Consider the following 21,020-nt stretch of genomic DNA (forward strand, 5'->3'; position numbering starts at 1 on the left):
TGTAAATGCAATAGGTGTAAAAAAAACCAAAAAAACAAAATCATCACCCCCCCACAAGTAGTACAGTGTCACCATGGTGACACTGTGCTGCTAGGGTGACAGTATGTAAAAAAAAAAAATATGTAAAAAAAATGTAAATGAAAAAGATTAAAATTTTTGGTTATAAACTAATTTGGGTTATTTTTTTTTTTTTTTACTAAAAAGATAACGGAATACATTTTGCCCAAGATTTATGATGAAATAGTATTATTTGCAAAATTTTATAAGAAAAAGACTTTTTTTTTCAAAATTTTTGGACATTTTCATTTACATAGCAAACAAAATAAAAATCCCAGTGGTGAATAAATACCACCAAAATAAAGCTTTATCTGTCTCAAGAAATGCTAAAAAATTCCTATGGGTACAGTGTTGCATGACCGCGCAACTGTCATTCAAAGTGTGATAGCACTGAAAGCTAAAAATTGGCCTGGACAGGAAGGGGGTAAAGTGTCCAGACTGGAAGTGGTTAACAGTAATACAATTGAATTCAAAAGCAAAAATTATAAATGGGAAAATAAAACATAGTGTATATACAGGATTTGGACATGCAGCTTTACATAAATCATGTATTATAATAAAAATTAAAATTCCCATCACAAGTTAGAGGTAATATAATTATTTTGAGAGCATAACTGTTGAATATCTGTCTATAGGGGAAGCAGAACATATTTATAAAACAAGAAGCTCATTTACTTCCAAATACAGTGACATCATTCCTTTATCTTTTATTGGTTGGAATTATTATTTTTTTGGCTGACGGCTCACTGCTGTGCCATGATAGTAAACATTCAGTCAATAGAAAAACAAATTTATTCTTGCCAATGGAGAAATGAGGGACAGTGTCAATGTATTTTGGATAGACTTACTACACTCTGTAGTCCTCCACATCTGACACTTCTGAATGTAAAATTGATTTCTACACAGAGTTTTATAGCTACATCTAGGGTTTGCTAGAGAGTTGTGATATGGGAGGGTGCAAGAAAGAGATTACAACATCTTCTATGCACTGGTTAAATGGGATAGCAAAAGGAATGGCAAAGAACGCGTTAAAGAGTTTTATTTAGTGATGTCCTAGTATTTTTCACTAACTTCTATTACTTTTTCCAGTTCTTTCAGAAAGCTGCTTTGAATGTGAGAGAAAATGTTGGCGATCAGGTAGACCCCGAGCAGCTAATCCGTGACACATGCCGCAGTTGTCTGGAGCAGGTGATTCAATAAAATAACATTTGTTCCTGGATCTTTGCCTTATTATTATTTTTATTTACTGGCCCTCTTTCCTATCTTATCCAGGCTAAGGGCCTCTTTACAGACAAAAAGATAATGAAGACTGAGGTTCCCATTTTGAAGGTAAAATGATTTCTTGCCTGTATTAAGGGTAACCATACTTTCTGTTGTATGTCACCATACAGTGGATATAAAAAGTCTACACACCCCTGTTAAAATGTCAGGTTTCTGTGTTGTAAAAATATGAGACAAAGATAAATAATTTCAGAACTTTTTCCACCTTTTAAAGTGACCTATAAACTGTACAACTCAGTTGAACAACAAACTGAAATGTTTTAGGTGGAGGGAAGTAAAAATAAAAAACTAAAATAATATGGTTGCATAAGTGTGCACACCCTTAAATTAATACTTTGTTGAAGCGCCTTTTGATGTGATTCCAGCACTCAGTCTTTTTGGGTATGAGTCTATCAGCATGGCACATTTTGACTTGGCAATATTTGCCCACTCTTCCTTGCAAAAACACTCCAAATCTGTCAGATTGCGCGGGCATCTCATGTGCACAGCCCTCTTCAGATCACCGCACAGATTTTCGATTGGACTCAGGTCTGGGCTCTGGCTGGGCCATTCCAAAACTTCTGGTGAAGCCATTCCTTTGTTGATTTGGATGTATGCTTTGGGTCGTTGTCTGTGCTGAAAGATGAAGTTTATCTTCATGTTCAGCTTTCTAGCAAAAGCCTGAAGGTTTTGTGCCAATATTGACTGGTATTTGGAACTTCATAATTCCCTCTACCTTGACTAAGGCCCCAGTTCCAGCTGAAGAAAAACAGCCCCAAAGCATGATGCTGCCACCACCATGCTTCACTGTGGGTATGGTGTTCTTTTGGTGATGTGCAGTGTTGTTTTTGCGCCAAACATATCTTTTGGAGTTATGGCCATAAAGTTCAACCTTGGTTTCATCAGACCGTAACACATATTCCCACATGCTTTTGGGAGACTTCAGATGTGTTTTTGCAAAATGTAGCCAGGTTGGATGTTTTTCTCATAAGAAAAGGCTTGCCACTCTACCCCATAGCCCAGATATATGAAGAATACTGGAGATTGTTGTCGCATGTACCACACAGGCAGTACTTGCCAGATATTCCTGCAGCTCCTTTAATGTTTCTGAAGGCCTCTTGACAGCTCTCAGACCAGTTTTCTTCTCATCTTATCATCAATTTTGGAGGAACATCCAGTTCTTGGTAACGTCTTTGTTGCGCCATATTTTCTCCAATTGATGATGACTGTCTTCACTGTGTTCCATGGTATATCTAATGCCTTGGAAATTCTTTTGTACCCTTCTCCTGACTGATACCGTTTAACAATGAGATCCCTCTGATGCTTTGTAAGCTCTATGCTGACCATGGCTTTTGCTGTAGGATGCGACTAAGAGAATGTCAGGAAAGACCTACTAGAACAGCTGACCTTGGGTTAATCAGAGGCACTTTAAATGATGACAGTTGTGTACTGACTCCTATTTAACATGATTTTGAATGTGATTGCCTAATTCTGAACACAGCTACATCCCCAGTTATAAGAGGGTGTGCACACTTATTCAACCACATTATTTTAGTTTTTTATGTTTACTTTTCCCCCTAACAAATTTCAGTTTGTTTTTCAATTGAGTTGTACATTTTATAGGTCACATTAAAGGTGGAAAAAGTTCTGAAATGATTTATTAATGTCTCATTTTTTTACATCACAGAAACCTGACATTTTATCAGGGGTGTGTAGACTTTTTATATCCACTGTATGTGTAACTTGACTGCAACAACGCTGCCTAAATATTTCTTCATTGTTTACAGCCGAGACTCTATTTGCTGCTCTTCTTTTGCAACCAGAACATGCACCTTACTAAAAGACATAGACTACTATTACTGTCTTGGTGGCCTCCTGGCATTGAGTGTGAGGGAATATTTCTGCAAAGTTGCTGATGCCAGTTGGGATGGGAACAGAATCAGGGAAGTGCAGTTACATTCGGAGATATATACCCCTTTTGTGTTTTCCAGTTGTTCCTCTGTTGTGAATCAGATTATCGCAAGTACAATATGGTTACGTTTATTCCCTTTAATCACTAATTATCCTTTTTATTTATATGTTGTCAAAACAATCTATTAGTCCTGTCAAGAAGAAAACAAACTACTGTGTATTATTCATTCTTTTTTGCCATAACTTGGCCTTGGCTCCTGCTTCAACTCACTGACAGTGTACTGCTCTAGGCTTGATCAGCCAATGGTTGTCATATGGGGTTAGGGGTTGTGCTTTGCAGTGTGCAATTATTTACCATCAGTCTTTTAGGGTGCAGCAGCAGGAGTCAAAGTAGTGACTGTTATGGATAAATATGGATCACCAAAAGATGCCTAGCATGCAGTGGGTTCTTTTAATGACAGATATACTTTGATAGGTGGTTTGGACAGCATGTATAAAGAATTGGCCAGTAAACGGAAATATAGCCAAACTTAGACATACAATAGGAACACCTTAAAAGATTTCTAGTCAATTCAGTACTTGTGGATCAGTGCATCGCACCTTCACGATGGTTATGCGTATTCTGATTATCCACTAATTGTGCATAGCTTTAAAATGTAGCCCTTTAAAAGTTTTTTTCGTTTTAGGAATGAGATAAAATATTTTGAGTAGCTGGTAGCAGCTGAGTTTCTGTTTTTCATGTCTTTGTCTCAGCGACCAAGGCAAGTAGATGAGGAGTCAAACATGCGGTGGAGTCCAATACCCAAAAAGGTAAAAATGACTTCAGACTATTAATACATGCTGTATTTTAGTCTACAATAGATGGCCTTCTCTAAAGACTGTCTTTCTTACAGAGAAAAGGGCGCCCCCCTGTACTGAGCTCCCACAATGACCGAAATTCCTTAGGACTCACATCGTAAGTACAAATAGTAATATGACAATTTATAGCATAGGTTACATCTGAATCATGCTCTTTTATTCGCCATTTAGTCTCATTTTATTTGAGATGTGATCAGCCAGGATTTCCTGAATTAAAGCCCAACTCCAGCCATGTTTTAAGTTTTTAGATTGAATGAAGAAGAGTTAATTCTGCTGGGTTTTTGTTTCTTTCTTTGAAAAATGTTCTTTTGGAATCAGGACAGGAAATGGGGAGGAGCAATTGCACAGGGAAAGTAAGTAAGGGGATAACTCCCCACCGGGGGCAAACAATAATCAAAACCTGAACCCTGATAAAAAAAAGTTAAAAAAAAAAAAAAAAAAAAAAAAGAAGCTTTGCCTGCAACTGGGCTTTAATAGAATTTGAATACATTCTGCAGCAAATAGGAGAATGCTTGTTAAACTGCCTCTTTAAATGTGTTTCCAATGTAAAAAATTCCATATTTTATATGAAGCTACAAACACCTCAGCAGCTGGATTTTTTACACCAAGATAAATGAGTTACAACTCCATATAAAACAAATATATTTAATTTTTTTATAAAAGCAATGTATTAAAGAGGAGCTTCAGGCTCTCCCCCCCCCCCCCCCCCCAAAAAAAAAAAAGATTAAAAGTCAGCAGCTACAAATAAATACTGTAGCTGCTGACTTTTATTATAAGGACACTTACCTGTCTATGGGTCCAACGCCGTCCCCACCCCACTAGTTCTTCACTAGCCTCAGGGTTCCCCGCGCTCACAAATCAAGTTAATTTTTTTTTACCGCGTGTGTGGCATTCCAATCAAAGCTATGGGTCCTCATATTCTATGGCAGGGATGTCAAACTGGTGGCCCTCCAGCTGTTGCAAAACTATAAGTCCCATCATGCCTTTGCCTTTGGGAGTCATGTTTGTAACTGTCAATTTTGCAATGCCTCATGGGACTTGTAGCTTGGCAACAGCTGGAGGGCCACCAGTTTGACACCCTTGGTCTATGGGGATAAGCCCCCAGGGCTGCGGACCACCCCCGAGAAACAAGACCACTGGAGTATACAAAAAGGCAAAGCCACTACCTCAAAAGTTTAGGATTACCATTTAGAATACAGACGTGAAACTTTATTCCCAGTTGTCCTTAACATTATTTTGAGTAGCAGGGTGTGTCCTTTCTAATTAAATGTATTCTAAACAAAATTCATATTGCAGTACTACAAGTGCAGTTGCTCCAGAGCTTAGTAAATGAGGTAAAGCTTCACTTTTCAAAGAATACCCAATCACATGGACAGACAATTAAAAAAAAAACAAAAAAAAAACACAATTTGTCTTGCACATGATTGGATGATAGAAATCAGCAGAGCGTCCCCTCATTTCAGAGTTTTCCCTCAGATCTAGAGCCACTGCACTTGCTGGTGTGCTTACAGTTCACTTGCAGTGCGGAGTATATTTGCCTTTAGCAAATCAACCCGAGTGTGTGACATTCTCTTAAACATTTACTACAGGTGAATCAATCACTGTAATTTAAAACACATGCTCCAGGTAAATTCTCCTGGAGTGAATGTTTGGTGAATGTCATTTTCACTGCTTTATAACTACGCTGTAGTGTGAATTTCTATAAATGTAGCAAAACCAGGGGCGGACTTACCATTTGGAAACTCGGGCACTGCCCGAGGGCCCGGGGTCAGTAGGGGGCCCCACGAGATGCCCCTGGTACCTTTTTCATAGACTTTTTTGAGTTTGGGCAAGGACACAGGGGCCCCATGATCCCCTATTGCCCGGGGGCCCCATGAGTTGTCAGTCCGCCCCTGAGCAAAACCGTTAATAATTCCACTGTGGTGGTCTTGTACTGCAATGCACAGTTTCATATGTTCTTCCTCTTTTGATGTTTCTGGTTAAAATTCCATCTATTCAAGTGTTTTGTTTTTTTTTTAAGTTTTCATGTCGTTTTGGTTTCATAAAAAGATTTATTGGTAATTTCCATGAAAGTACAATAGACTTACAGAAAAAGTGTAAGAAGAAGGAGCGTAAAGTCTTTTTCTCTAGACTTCTCATATTATGCTTTTTCAGGTAATTTTAATTTTACCTCCTACTGAAATATTAGGATTGAGTGTATAGTTGGTGTAGCTTGTTTACACCCTTTCCCAGAAATTTCACGTGACCACATAACCAAAGATGGGTGATTTCCAATGGCTGCTTATAGAAATAACAAATATTGTGAACATATATTTTGGTAATTTGAAAAAAAAACCTGCAAAAATTATGTAAATATGGTACTTTTGGCACTTTTTTTTTGTTGTGCATTCTGCACCATACTCTACATAAATGACCAACTCATTGGCCAGTAGTGCAGCACAGGAAAGAGCAAGGTCCAATTTTAATATTTGCATTCCATAGTACCTTTAGGATCCCCCCAGGCACTGAACAGTTAAAACTGGCTGACATGCAGTCATCATGAAGTGTCTGCTTCATATGGTGGCATTTGCATTTTTGTACCCTGGTATCACTTTAGGGTCATTTTTAAAGTTGACATCCAAGCAGGTTTAAAAAAGGAATATGAAACTGTTATGTATTCATTAAAAAAATTCAGTTGCATTTTACATTACCGTACATTCCCAAATGATATCAATGTCCTGTAATCCCTAAATAGCAGAACTCGCCATGAAATGAAAGGGTAGTACTCCAGACCAGATAACGTTGTACTGTTCTACTGCTTTGCACAATGCTGTCAGTCTAACCCAGGAAACATGCATACAAACTAGGGACGTTTTCAACAGGGAGGCTACAGACCTGTCTATGTACTGCAGGAGAGGTGACTGTAGGCTGACTGAACAGAATTACAAATTGTTTGGCAGGTAAAACACTTCACATACATATACCAGCTGTATATTCAGCTGTTTGCCAGAAGTTCAGATTTAACTTACAATCTAATCGTAGAACTACGGGAAAACATTTTATTTCCCCGTGAAGTGGAGCTGTGCCTGCACTGCATGGGTTAACTGCTCATTTTTGTCTAGAGGATTGCAAAGTGGAGATATACTTACCTAATCTGTCGATTTCACGAGGCTAAGACTAGTCCCTGCTGCTCCTGCCCCCCTAACCACTAGCAGTCTTTTGGATGGACTGTTCCTGACGTCATCACGGCTGTAGACCAGATATGGATGTGAAGACGGCAGGAACAATCCACCGCTGGATGTGGGGGGGGGGAGCGCTGTTTTCTGGAGGATTGAAGGATCAGATAAGTATAGCTTTTCCTTGTGACCCTGGAAACAATGAGCAGTTAACCCCATGCAGAGCAGGCACAGCTGCACTGCATGGGAAAATAAACATTTTGCTCGGAGTTCTTCTTTGAGTAGAAGCTCAACGTAACAAAAAAATCAGTCAAATGTAGTTTTGCTTTGGGGTATTTTTTACTGAGTGCATTATTATTAACATTTGTAACACAAACCTTGGCTGTCTCGTAGCTGAATGAAATAGTCCACTTTTTTTTTTTTTCTCTACAGGCTGAAAATCAAAACTGTTGATCCCATCCGACGGGAAGGGCCAAAGGTAAATAAAAGTTGTGATTATGCTTTTTGGATGGAAATTTTAATGTTTCCTATTCAAATGAGAATGGTGCATAGAACTAGCTCCTTTTCAAGCAGACCCAACATACGTACAATATACTGTACAATGGTATCATCATTTCAGGTACACTATTGTCTACTTCCTCTGATTAAGTGCCCATGCAATAGTTCCAGTCTTCCATAGTGATACATATTCAGATAGACGGATACTAAAAAGATACTAATTCCATCTAACTAGCTAACTTATTTTTCGTTTTGGATAAAGACATGAAGGCACAGACAGCAATAAAACATTGATGGAAGTTCTCTCTCCTTCCATTGCTTTGGATTCCTCCATTGGAGGAATGTACCTGTATTTCCTGTCCTGCCAGCTAGAGACACAGATGAAAATAGGAGTCTGTGTCAGTGAGCTTATGTTGATGGCATCAATTTGACATCAGCTAAAGACACTTCTAAGATCATTCAGAAATATTTGACAGGTGAATTTGACCTCCTTCTGACCTGCATTTGGCCTGCCTTACTCTGGTTACATTGGCCCTAAACCTGGCAGAGGCTCTAATCCTTCCCCTCCATGTTTAAAACGAAATAAAAAATCCAAATTAATACATCTAAACATTTCTTTGCATAGGCTAACATATGTATTATGTATGCATAAACCACCTACAGCAGAGGTAGGCAACCTTTGAGAGGTAGAGATCTACTTGAACAACGTGAAAGAGATCAAAGAGCTTCAGCACCCTATTATTTATTTTTTTTTTTTTTAAGAAATTAAGTAGCAAGGCCTAACTAAATATTAAGGACATAAATAATATAACACAAATGTTAATGTATAAATATAAACTTTGCCTACTGTAAAAGTGGACGTTGTCAGTTAGTAGAACAATGAACAGTGTCAGTAGGGCAGTGGATGGTTTGTTGACAGTGTTTGTAGGGCTGTGGACGGTGTGTGTTGACGATGTCGGTAGGGCAGTCGACAGTATCAGTAGAGCAGTGGATGTGTCAGTAGAGCAGTGGACCCTGTCAGTAGGACAGAGGTTGGAGTCAGTAGGCAGTGGACAGTGTCAATAGTTTTTTGTTTTTATTATTTAAAAAAACATTTTTTTTGTTGTATTATTTTTTTTCAACAGCCCTGTTAGAGGGCATTGGTGATGTCTCACTTTTGTGACAGAGAATAAGGACACAGTCCTTAATCTCCATTTCTGCAGCATCAACTGCACAGAATGAATGAACAGGAAAAAGCTCTGCGTTGTCTTCCTGTTCATTCACAAATGGAAGCATAGTTAACCAGGGGAGTACAAAGGGGGACCTGAGCAGCAGAAGGAAGGAGAACCTAGACAGTAGGGAGGACGGAGGTAGCATTTACTGGAACCAATCCCCTTTATTTTCCTGCCTCAGCTGCTGCATGCTGGAAGGAGATAGAGGAGGAGAAGCCGACTTTCTGCTGCTGCAGGATGAAAATATAGGGGACCAGGTCCAGTAATTGCCGCACCCACCAGCCCTCCTGTTCCTTTCCAGGTTCTGAGGAAGGGACGCGATCCACCCATCACCTTCCCACGATCAACAGGTAGATCGTGTTTGCTGGGTTGCAGACCCCCACATTACAGAGAAACTTGCTTCTGTCATGTAAACGTCTGCACCTTGCATTTGACAAAGCTAAATACACAAGATCTCAGTAAGGGATTCTGATAAATGGCTTTACAGTATTTCCACATGGTTTGTATTCCTTTTTTTTTTATTTATTTAAACATGTTCCAAAATGTGTTCCGTCTTTATCAAAGGTTAAAGAAACAGAATAGAAGTATGGTTTCTGACTTTTTTTTTGCAGTTTAAAACTAAGGGCTATTGCCTTTACCCTTCCTTTATTACCTGGAGAGCCGTTGACCTGGAACACACCTATTCCAAGTCCTTGACTCTGTAACTAGTTGGGAAGGATAAGAGTGACCACTCTGAAGATTGCACTTTCAGAAACATGTCTGCATAGGTAGCTTGTGACAGCTGTACTTTGAATTGCACTGGTCATACATAATAATATATATTTTTTTTATATGTATATTATTTTGTTATAGTGGGATCCATCTAGGCTTGATGAGAAAACAACATTTGTGCTGGGATCACGTGCCAATAAGTAAGATGCATGTCAGTCATTTCTTAGAGATTGTAATTAACTACAGCCATATACCCTTTCACCAACTTGTTGTGTGTTTGTACCTAGGGCTCTAGGCATGGGAGGGACCAGGGGTCGGATTTATACCAAACACCCAGAGCTGTTTAAGGTAACTGAGAATTCACATACATACTATCATTCAGTGACATAATTCTGGAAGGACCTACTTTATTTTAAAATCAATGGTATCCAAATCCAAATTTCTATCACTGATTAGAATTACCTGGATGAATGCTTACTTGTCATTTGGAACCTCTAAGAGATGAGAGGATGCCTCATTGGAGGTAATGGGTGGTGGGATGCCTGTCTTGATTGAAGTAAACTTGTGCTTTGTTTTAAACTAAAATGCTGTCTGTTACCCTTATTTGCCAGAAATGTTTCTCCTCTGCCCCCCTTTGATTACGTTTCACTTTGTTACACGGCCCTGGCTTTCCTTGACTTTATGGCTTAACCTTGCCAACTACCAATGCCATAATATTAACTATGTGGTCTGTAAGGGTTCTCTCATTGGACAGGGTGATGGCAATTAGTGAAGCTTAGCATCATGAAAAGTCAGGGAGCAGTTACAGTGTAAAACTAAGACAACAATGGGCACAGAAGAGGATTTCCTGGCTGGTAAGGGTAGGAATTTTGTGATGTCAATCTTGTCTCCAAATATCAACCAAACCGTACTCTCCGCTCCTCGCACGACCTCCTGCTCTCTAGCTGCCTTGTCTCCTCCTCCCATGCTCATCTCCAGGACTTCTCCAGAGCTTCCACCATCCTCTGGAACTCTCTACCCCAATTTATCACACTATCACCTACTCTGCTCACTTTTAGGCGATCTCTGAAAACTTATCTCTTCAGGGAAGCCTATCCTGCCCTCAGCTAATAATGAAATCTTCTACTCCTCCTACCAGTCCATCCTCCACAGTTACTACCTTTTGTACCACTAGCCCCTCCCTCTTAGATTGTAAGCTCCAAGGAGCAGAGCCCTCCTATCCCTCTTGTATTGAACTGTATTGTTGCTGTATCATCTCCCGTTATATTGTAAAGCGCTGAGCAAACTGTTGGCGCTAAATAAATCCTGAATAATAATTATAATAATAATGTCTTATCTTTGTTTAAAACTAAGTAAAGGTTTGCTTTGACACTATTTTCTGCTTTAAAGCATAATATCTGCTGATCTCAAAACAATTGCTTCCCCATCCCTCAACATATGCAGAATATAATGCTTGTTTATTTACACTATTTACTGTTTTCTGAAAGTTTCCCTACCCTTTTATCCACCCTCCACCTAACTGATGAAGGTCACCCCACTTCCCTTTCCCAACCCCAAAGCTCCATACTTACCTAGTTCTTGTACCCTGTCCAGGCATGATGTTTATCTTTGACTGGCTGATCCTATTCTTCCTGCTACCTGTACATTTGCAGTAGAGCTCCATAGACTTTTGTGGATTTGGGAAATGAATCAGCGCTTATCCATCTCCCAGCCACATCAAAAACATCCAAGACAACCTCACTAATATGGATCCCATGCCTTGGTTATATATACTCTCACCTTTTACTTTACAGTGGGAGCTGCTAGCACCATAACTGATCCTAAAATGTAACCGCTTAATGTGAAAAAATAGATCCAAAAAGTGCCGCACCCCAAAAACCTCACATACCAGCTATATGTGTATACATAAATCCTATAAAAAAAAACACGCAGTCCTATATATATATATATATATATATATATATATATATATATATATATATATATATATATATATTGTATATTCACATCAGTCCCTGCCCTCAAGAAGCTTACAATCCTAAGGTCCCTAATTCACATTCATACATACACATACTAGGGCCAGTGTAGACAGGAGCCAGTTAACCTACCAGCATGTTTTTGGAGTGTGGAAGGAAACCAGAGTACCTGGAGGAAACCTACTCATGCACAAGGAGGCCATTCAAACTCCATGCAGGTAGTGCCATGGTTGGGATACAAACCAATGGCCCTAGTGCTGCCAGGCGGAAGTGCTAACCACTTAGCTACTGTAAATGTTAGAACTCGTGTAATATAAATGAATGCTAAATCAGTTTACAACCATTCCAACTGTGTGTGAATCCTTACAACTGTATGTTTTATAAGAATGAAGGATTCACACACAGTTGGAAATGCTCTCTTTTTTGTGGAATGGTTGTAGACTGGTTTAGCACTCATATATAATATGCATAAACGTCAATCACTTTATGGAAATTAATTAAGGACATACTACAAGATTTTTGTGTTTTTATGATTTATGTATACACATATAATTGGTATAAAAGGTATTTGGAGTGCAGTGCATTTTGGATTTATTTTTTCATCCTAGATATTTGCAAGCCAAAATACAGTTTTTCTTTGCCTTGTTCTTGATTGGGCATTCAGAGTGAACACATGTTAACCTTGTTTTCTAAGGTATGTGATCATACACTTTGCAGAATGAACACTCAGACTGCTAAAAGAACAACCTCTACCCTTTAGGTAAACCCCTTTATGATAAACTGAAAAATTGCAGCGCTAATTAAAAAATTATAATGTCCAAATTAAGGTCCTTATAAGCCCTCAAGGAAATGAAACAAGATAAAGGAGAATGATCTTGTATACCGTCACCGTACACCCGGAAAAAAAATGTCCCCTTACCGGACTCTTTGACCGTATACAGTGGTCGGTATGCGCAGTATAATATGGTGAATAATTTCCAATGGATATCCTCTCCCAGGTAAGGATAATGACTGCTATGAAAAATCCCCAATAACACCGGTCAATAAGCTCAATGTAATAGGGACTCAGAATGGCAGGCTATCCACAGAGGAATTCCTCTTGCAAATAAAAGATGAACTATCTACTTCAAAACTTCTTAAACTTCCAAGAATCTCCCATCCGGCAATCAGAAAAGGGATAACAAACAGGAAAAACTCATAGTGTAGTATTCAGTCAATACTTTGGCCAATATATTAATAGATCAACGTACATCAAATCATAAGATAACCAGTATTGAATGAACAAAAGTTTAAAACCAAGAAAATGGCCGCCGTCCCTCCAGAAAGCGGTGACGTCACACAAGCCGAAGCTCCTTCCAAACACGTTTCGTCAGGAAGACGTCGTAACGCCCCTGCCCAGGCAGGGCAGACAGATACATATGGAACCAGTGCAGTAGAATTGCAGCATGTTGGGTACAGCATTATTTAAGTGAACTTGTGAGCCACTGGAGTCAAAAATCAGTGTATTAGATCGCTGGAATTTTTTCTCACCCTCATAAGATGTGAACTACATAAGAATAATGAATAATTAACCGCGCTCTAATATTATCGTGCCGATACTATATATTTAAAAAATATATCACTAATTGATATATACTGTGACAATATCAACTTATCGACTGCATTACCTAAATTAATCTAATTATATTACCACAGTGTTTGGTAAAACATAAAAATAAAAAGTGTGGGATTAAATCCAACAGTGATAATTTTACAATATAACTATCTCATTAAAAATAAATAAATAAATTCATAAAATTCACTGTGCAAATGTGAAAAACAAAAATAATTATAAATCTCTCATTAGAAATAAATAGATAAATTCATAAAGTCCAATGTGCAAATAGTGCAAAGCAAACAATAAATTATGTATATATGTGAAAGATAAATAAAATAAAAAAGATTGTTTAAAAATTTATTTTAATTAATTTAATTTTAATTTAAATTTCACATATATACATAATTTATTGTTTGCTTTGCACTATTTGCACATTGGACTTTATGAATTTATCTATTTGTTTCTAATGAGATATTTATAATTATTTTCGTTTTTCACATTTGCACAGTGAATTTCATGTATTTATTTATTTTTAATGAGATAGTTATATTGTAAAATTATCACTATTGGATTTAATCACACACTTGTTATTTTTATGTTTTACCAAACACTGTGGTAATATAATTAGATTAATTTAGGTAATGCAGTCGATAAGTTGATGTTGTCACAGTATATATCAATTAGTGATATATTTTTTTAAATGTTGGGTACAGCATTTACCGTATTTTTCGCTCCATAAGACGCACCTGACCATAAGACGCACCTAGGTTTTAGAGGTGAAAAACAAGAAAAAAAAATATTCTGAACCAATGGACTGCAGACACAGTACAGAAGATGACCAGAGACTGCGGACACAGTACAGGGGATGACCAGAGACTGCGGACACAGTGCAGGAGATGACCAGAGACTGCAGACACAGTGCAGGGGATGACCAGAGACTGCGGACACAGTACAGGAGATGACCAGAGACTGCGGACACAGTGCAGGAGATGACCAGAAACTGCGGACACAGTGCAGGAGATGACCAGAGACTGCGGACACAGTGCAGGAGATGACCAGAGACTGTGGATACAGTGCAGGAGATGACCAGAGACTGTGGATACAGTGCAGGAGATGACCAGAGACTGCGGACATAGTACAGGAGATGACCAGAGACTGCGGACACAGTGCAGGAGATGACCAGAGACTGCGGACACAGTGCAGGAGATGACCAGAGACTGCAGACACAGTGCAGGAGATGACCAGAGACTGCGGACACAGTACTGGGGATGACCAGAGACTGCAGACATAGTGCAGGAGATGGTCAGAGACTGTGGACACAGTGCAGGGGATGACCAGAGACTGCGGACAGTGCAGGGGATGACCAGAGACTGCAGACAGTGCAGGGAATGACCAGAGACTGCAGACAGTGCAGGGAATGACCAGAGACTGCTGACCTTTGGGGAGGGAGGGGGAGCGGGTACCTGAATTTGACAGGTACCCGCTCCCACTTCCGCGGAGTTGTCCTTCCCTCTTCTTCCTGGGCCGGCTTCTGTGACAGCCGGGTGTCCACTGCGCATGCGTGAGAAGCGCTTCGCTTTGTGAATGGCCCGGCGCCTTCTGGGACCTGTCATGTGTCCCAGAAGACACCGGATCATTCACAAAGCGCAGCACATGCGCAGTGGGCCCCCGGCTGTCACAGAAGCCAGCACGGGAAGACTGTGCAGCGCTGGAGCGAGGAACAGGTAAGGCCCTGCAGGAGACAACAGCTGAGCGGCCGGCCCGGTGTTCTGACATGGTGGCCGCAAAAATACCGGACCGGCCGCTTTATATTCGCTCCATAAGACGCACTGACATTTTCCCCCCTTTTTTGGGGGGAAAAAAGTGCGTCTTATGGAGCGAAAAATACGGTATATACATACATCCATCCTAAGTGGATGTATGTGAGGCAATATTCAATATGTTTCAAACACGGAGCTGCTGGATGGAGAGCTGTAGTTGGGTAAACTGCACCTTTTTAGATTCCTAGAATACTAAGCACTACAGATTTGAGCTTTGCTGCTCATATTAAGTATGTTAACATTACACTGTTGGTGAGTGATCTAAAAAAAGGGACAGTAGCCAATGAACGATATACAGTATGTCTACCAGCCAGTTTGTCTTGTAGTGAATGATGAATGCGCTGTCTTATGCTTCTCTCCAAGTGGACCATTTCTTTGAATATAGCTCATATACCTGTTGTGTCAATTTTTCAGTATGCAGCTGATGCCCAGGACAAGCAGTGGCTAACAGAACAGCAGCACATGAAAGCCACAGGTGGCAAAATGGTATGTTTTTGGACTCGGACATTTATAAAGAATAAAGTCCTGTGAAAAGGGCAGTCGATTACCCCACTTGCATCCTGAAATATTAAAGACATCAGGGGGTGATTCATCCCATGGCATCCAGCTGTAGTATAATTGAAGTAATTTTTGGGTGGAGTAAGCTTTTACTTTTTATATCACCAATTGTGCCCAGGTCTGAGATCACACTGTTACATTACTAACCGGTAGAGGCAAGCTGGGATTCAACTGGAAAATCCGGTTTCTTCTAAGGTTTTTGGCAGAACAAAAACAATTAATTATTGTCATGAGCTTTCTGCATTCAGGTATTTCAGAATACAATTTCACTAAGTTATTTTATTTTATATACTTTAGTTGATAGCAGTCATTTTACTTGTAATGCTTACCTGATCTTTCAGTTTGTTAATATAAAATATTAAACCAAAAATGCTAAAGAATGGGTATAACTGATAACCCCAGCATAACAATTCAAATGTCATACAATAACAGAAAAGAAGAAAATTGTGGAACTTTAAAGATGCTAAAATATCTACCCTCAGGGAAAAAACACACTTAACAGCAGATATAAAATTCCAAGTTTTATTACAAAAGCATATTATTAAAAGGATGATTAATGGCCTCCCAAAATAATAAAAACATTCTTATTTATTTATTCTTAGATGCATATCAAAGTCAGTAGACCCCATACACCTTCCCCTCTTGGTATTTAACCACAAAGATAAGGATATATAGTATTAACCAATAAAATATTGATGGAGACAATGTGGGGAGATGTAATATTCCAACACATTCTGCAAGTCGAGCTTCTTCAGGGGTTTGAGGGGTGGAGAACAATATTTATCATCCAAGACATAGGGATATTGTACGTATGGTTGAGGACTTACAGAGAGCAGACATGGAGAGGGGGAAAGAGGTAGCAGGCCAGATGAGGGGACCCCGGCGGTCCCAACTATGGGGTCCCAGGGTGAAACAGAGGGAGGACACAATATAGTATAGCATTTAATAGATGAAGACCACCAAACCACCCACTTCACATATACTGGGTAGAAAGCCGTGTATCTTGAACAGCACACCATGATGGAGACAGTCCTCACTCCAATCAATGACAGCTTTGTACTTTTTTGATATGCATCTAAGATTATTATTTTGGGAGGCCATTAATTCTCCTTTTATTAATATGGTTTTGTAATAAAACTTGTAATTTTAGATCTGTTATGTGTTTTTTTTTTTTTTTTTTTTTTTTTTCTGAGGGTAGATAATCTTTTTTTCTGTTATTAAACCAAATATATTGAAACTACTGTGTGTGTTGTAGGTGTACCTTCTTTTGGACCAAGATATCCTAGATTTGGCAACCACTGACGAGTACAGGTATGGATACACCAAGCACATGATTAAATTGGACCTTGGATTTACTTTTAATACATTTTATGAATAAATTATTGACATGTCACAATATCATAACAGTATAGCTTGGAAAAGCCATACCTTTTATCTTTTAAAAAGCATCCATCAAGCTGCAGTCAGGTGATTTTTTTTTTTTTCCCTGGGCTGATAGCTGGAGGCAGGAGAAAGCATTTCCTCAGTCTTCTCTACCCAAGTGATTAGGCCACAACATTTAAAATTTTTAGCACGTCAAAAGGTGAAGGGCTAACATCAGAAATTAATGAACACTGCCATGAACTGCCCTGGCACCAGGATTTACTTGGCTGTGTCATCTTTATTTGTAATCTTCGTCCAGGCAGTAGATGCTGAACCTAGATTGTCTGAACAAAGATGGTAAAAAAAAAAGGAGATGAAAGCATTATCAGGTGGGGTTCGGGACGGGTTGATTAGGTAATAAATACATGCACACTTGCACATTATACAGCAGGCATGCCTTTAAAGTGTTACTAAAGCCAGGATCCTGCATTCACTATATCTGGTCTCCCACAGTATGCAGAACATGGAAATTAAATTATATTAGTAAATATGAACTGTTAAATATCTTTTCTCATCAGATGTTTGAGCAGTCTTGTGACTTCTATCAATGTCCAGCTGAGCACTGGTTAACGCTTGTAGGGGAGTTTTCATTCTGTTTTGGCTGTCCTATAAGGCTGCATGACCCCTGACCTTCTGTCTGGACAGTGCTGATTGGCCCTGCGCTGATCACATGCACCCTCCCCCTAAAAAAAACTCTAGCAATACACACTAAACTGAGCATGTACAGAGTGACTCCTAGAGCTCTGTACTATCAGCAGATGTATTGGGGACAGTAGAAGAAGGGGAGGATCAGAGAAGATAGGATTAACATCCTTTTTAAACAATGTGGAGGATTAACCCCTTAGGTTCCACAGTGAGTTTAACAAGCTTGCTTTACTGCATATACAAACTTATTTAACTGATGTAGGTTTAGTAACACTTTAATAGAAAAATAAAATATGCTACGTCCATTTTAATAGTAGCCTGGTTTACTTTCACATTACTTTGTCCACACATGAAAATTTCTGCTTATACAGATATATAGAAATTGTAACCCATACTCAAATTCCCTGTGTTGAAACAAGAGGTATAGTTAAATCCACTTAGAATGTAGCAAACATACAGTGCTCAGTATAAACAAGTACATCCCAATAGATTTGTCAGAAAACCTTTTACTGTCCTTTCAGAATCAACATTTTGTATAGGATACTATACTACAAAAATACTCCCACGAATGCAGGCTATTGATTGCAAACAAGATTTGCTATTTGCACACACAAAAGAGTATTTTTCCTAACAAATTCATTCAAGACCATGTTACAAACATGAATACACCCCAATGAAAGTGTTATGCAGGCCATACATGGGTCGAATTCCAAACGATTTTTTGATCGAAAACGTTCGTTCTGTAATCCGATGGTGCCACCAATGATTTCGAAAATCGGTCGTTTTTCACAAATTTTCCAGCATGCCCGATAAACGAAATGAGGAGGAACCACGAAAATCAGCCCCACTAACAGAGTGAAGATCGGCTTATTTTTCTTAGGTCCGATTTTCATACGGAAATCGCTTGGAAATCGACCCATGTATGGCCAACCTTAGGAGCAAAGCTAAATTGTAGACAACAAAATCCTAATTAACAAGAATTCAACTACAGGTGAGTCTAATTATTCATTACACAGGTGTCCAGCAGACAGTTGATTATAAAAGGAAGTTACTTAACAAAGAAAACCCCTTCCCATTTCATGCTGTCAGCAGTGGCACCACATGAAAGAGAAATGTCACAAGGCCTGAGAGAAAATAATTTTTTTGCACAAGAAAGGTGAAGGCTACAAGAACATGAGCAAAGTTTTACTTATCAGTCAGAATACTGTAGCAAAAGTGATACAAAAATTTAACAAAGATTGAACTGAAACCATCTCACAGAGATGTCCAGGCCGTCCACGGAAGTTAACACCTCAACAGGAGCGTCTTCTGATGACAATCACCATGCAAGTTTACTGCAGTTAGCTAAAAAAGTAGAATGCCAAACTGGGGTGATTGTTTCCCGTGACACAATACGGCATGCACTGCAGAGGAATGGCATGCATGGGTGTCGTCGACGAAGGAAGCTTCCAAAGCTCATGCACAAAAAAGTCTGCCTAGAATTTGCCAGGGCCCATGCTGAAAAAGAAGACTTCTGGGACTCTGTACTCTGGACTGATGAGACCAACATAAATGTTTTTGGAACTGATGGCTTCAAAACTGTATGCCATTGCAAAGGTGAGGAGTTCAAAGAAAAATGCATGGTGCCTACAGTGAAACATGGTGGTGTCAGTGTCCTTCTGTGGGGCTGCATGAGTGCTGCTGGTGTCAGAGAGCTGCATTTACTGGATGGTATCATGAATTCACAGATGTACTGCTCTATATTGAAAGAGAAGATGCTACCATCACTCCATGCCCTTGGTCGTCATGCACATTTCCAACATGACTGATCTAAAACACACATCTAAGGCTACTGTTGCATTTCTGTAGAAGAACAGGATGAAAGTGATTCAGTGGCCAAGTATGTCTCCTGAGCTGAACCCAATCGAACACCTATGGGGAATTCTGAAGAGACAAATTGGGCATCACTCTCCATCCAGCATCCAGGCTCTAAAAGAGGTCGTTCTAGAGCAATGAAAAATGATAGATATTGCAATATGTCTCCAACTTGTTCATTCCATAACTAGAAGACTTAGTGCTGCCCTTACAAATCATGGAGGTCATACAAAATACTAGATGTAGTTGTTTTTGCTGTGGGGTGTATTCAGTTTTACATCACCTAATTTGAGTAAAACTGAAGATTTTGTAATCTAAGTTATATTATTAACCTTATCTTCTTGTAATGAGCTAAAGAAATGTTCTATAAAACTCAGTTTTGTCAAGCTTTTGGAACTTGTTCTTGTGTTCATTGAGATATTGATTAAAATCTTACTTTTCAAAAGGGATGTACTCATTTATGCTGAGCACTGTAGCTGTGTTGCTAATAGCAGGCAGATAAAAGCTAAATATTGATATTGTTGTTAAAGTTACAGAACTAAAGAAAGCATCTGATTTAATACTGTGAGCTTAATATCTACTTTTTATACATTGACCTACGGCATCTTTCCTATAGTTGTATAGTTCACAATGCAAATCTATAAGTCAGTTAAAGTGATATTAAAGGTTAGGATTTTTTTAAAATAACAACCATGTCATACTTACCTGCTTTGTGCAATAGTTTTGCACAGAGCAGCCCGATCCTCTTCTTCTACGGTCCCCCGCCGGCGCTCCTGCCTCCTTCCCCTTGAACAGTGCCCCCAGTAGCGAGCAGGCAGGTGGTCAGGCCTACATCACTCAGTGGTTGAGTGGCCAGGTTTATGTCTCCCAGTGGGTGTGCTTTCATCACACAGTGGGGAAATATGTTCCCTGTTTGTGTACTGCATTCCAAAATCAGCTGGTGTTTTGACAGCAAGGCTCCAGTTGGGAGCTGCTGTCAATCGACAACAGCAGGGCTAGCCGGGGTTGGTGTGACCGTGAAAATGACCACGGGAGATACAGGCATAATGTGCATTGACATGGCATCCTTTACCTGCTAGCATCGATCCCTGGGGTGAAAATGTGTACGCCAGCACAGAACATCTTCCATGTTTGGCGTAGTCAGTTTGAAACCAGAACCAAGGGGAACTGGCAGGATCACCAGCTGTTTTACAGCAAAGGAATAAATAAACATATTAAAGGCTATATTTAAAAAGAAAAATATGTATATACACAATCACAAATATTGAATCTACATTTTTGGTGTAATATACAATTTAATAGGACACGCTTTTTTTTTTTTTTTTGTGGCCAGTAACTTATCTCAACAGTCGGCATCTTTAGAAACAATTGCACTGAACCAATTAGTATACTCTTTGCATGCATAAATCATACTAAACAGCATTAAAGATGGTCCATAGAGGTAAATTTAAATGTATGCAAACCCTAAGAATGAACTTCTTTGATTT

General features: G+C 39.2%; 1 protein-coding gene across 1 annotated transcript in view; it reads left to right on the forward strand.

The window, feature by feature from the left end:
- DNTTIP1 (deoxynucleotidyltransferase terminal interacting protein 1) overlaps window positions 1–21,020 on the forward strand; it is a 38,380-nt gene that overhangs the window by 12,776 nt on the left and 4,584 nt on the right. The window contains exons 4-12 of the mRNA XM_089673406.1: window positions 1,147–1,245; window positions 1,330–1,386; window positions 3,982–4,038; window positions 4,122–4,183; window positions 7,674–7,719; window positions 9,803–9,861; window positions 9,949–10,009; window positions 15,469–15,540; window positions 16,868–16,923. Of these exons, the coding sequence (XP_089529532.1) occupies window positions 1,147–1,245; window positions 1,330–1,386; window positions 3,982–4,038; window positions 4,122–4,183; window positions 7,674–7,719; window positions 9,803–9,861; window positions 9,949–10,009; window positions 15,469–15,540; window positions 16,868–16,923 (569 nt within the window). The remainder of the gene's footprint in view (window positions 1–1,146; window positions 1,246–1,329; window positions 1,387–3,981; window positions 4,039–4,121; window positions 4,184–7,673; window positions 7,720–9,802; window positions 9,862–9,948; window positions 10,010–15,468; window positions 15,541–16,867; window positions 16,924–21,020) is intronic.

The sequence above is a fragment of the Staurois parvus genome, unplaced genomic scaffold (assembly GCF_062004578.1).
Source record: "Staurois parvus isolate SC_StPar_1 unplaced genomic scaffold, SC_StPar_1.0 ptg000137l, whole genome shotgun sequence".
Classification (NCBI taxonomy): Eukaryota; Metazoa; Chordata; class Amphibia; order Anura; family Ranidae; genus Staurois; species Staurois parvus.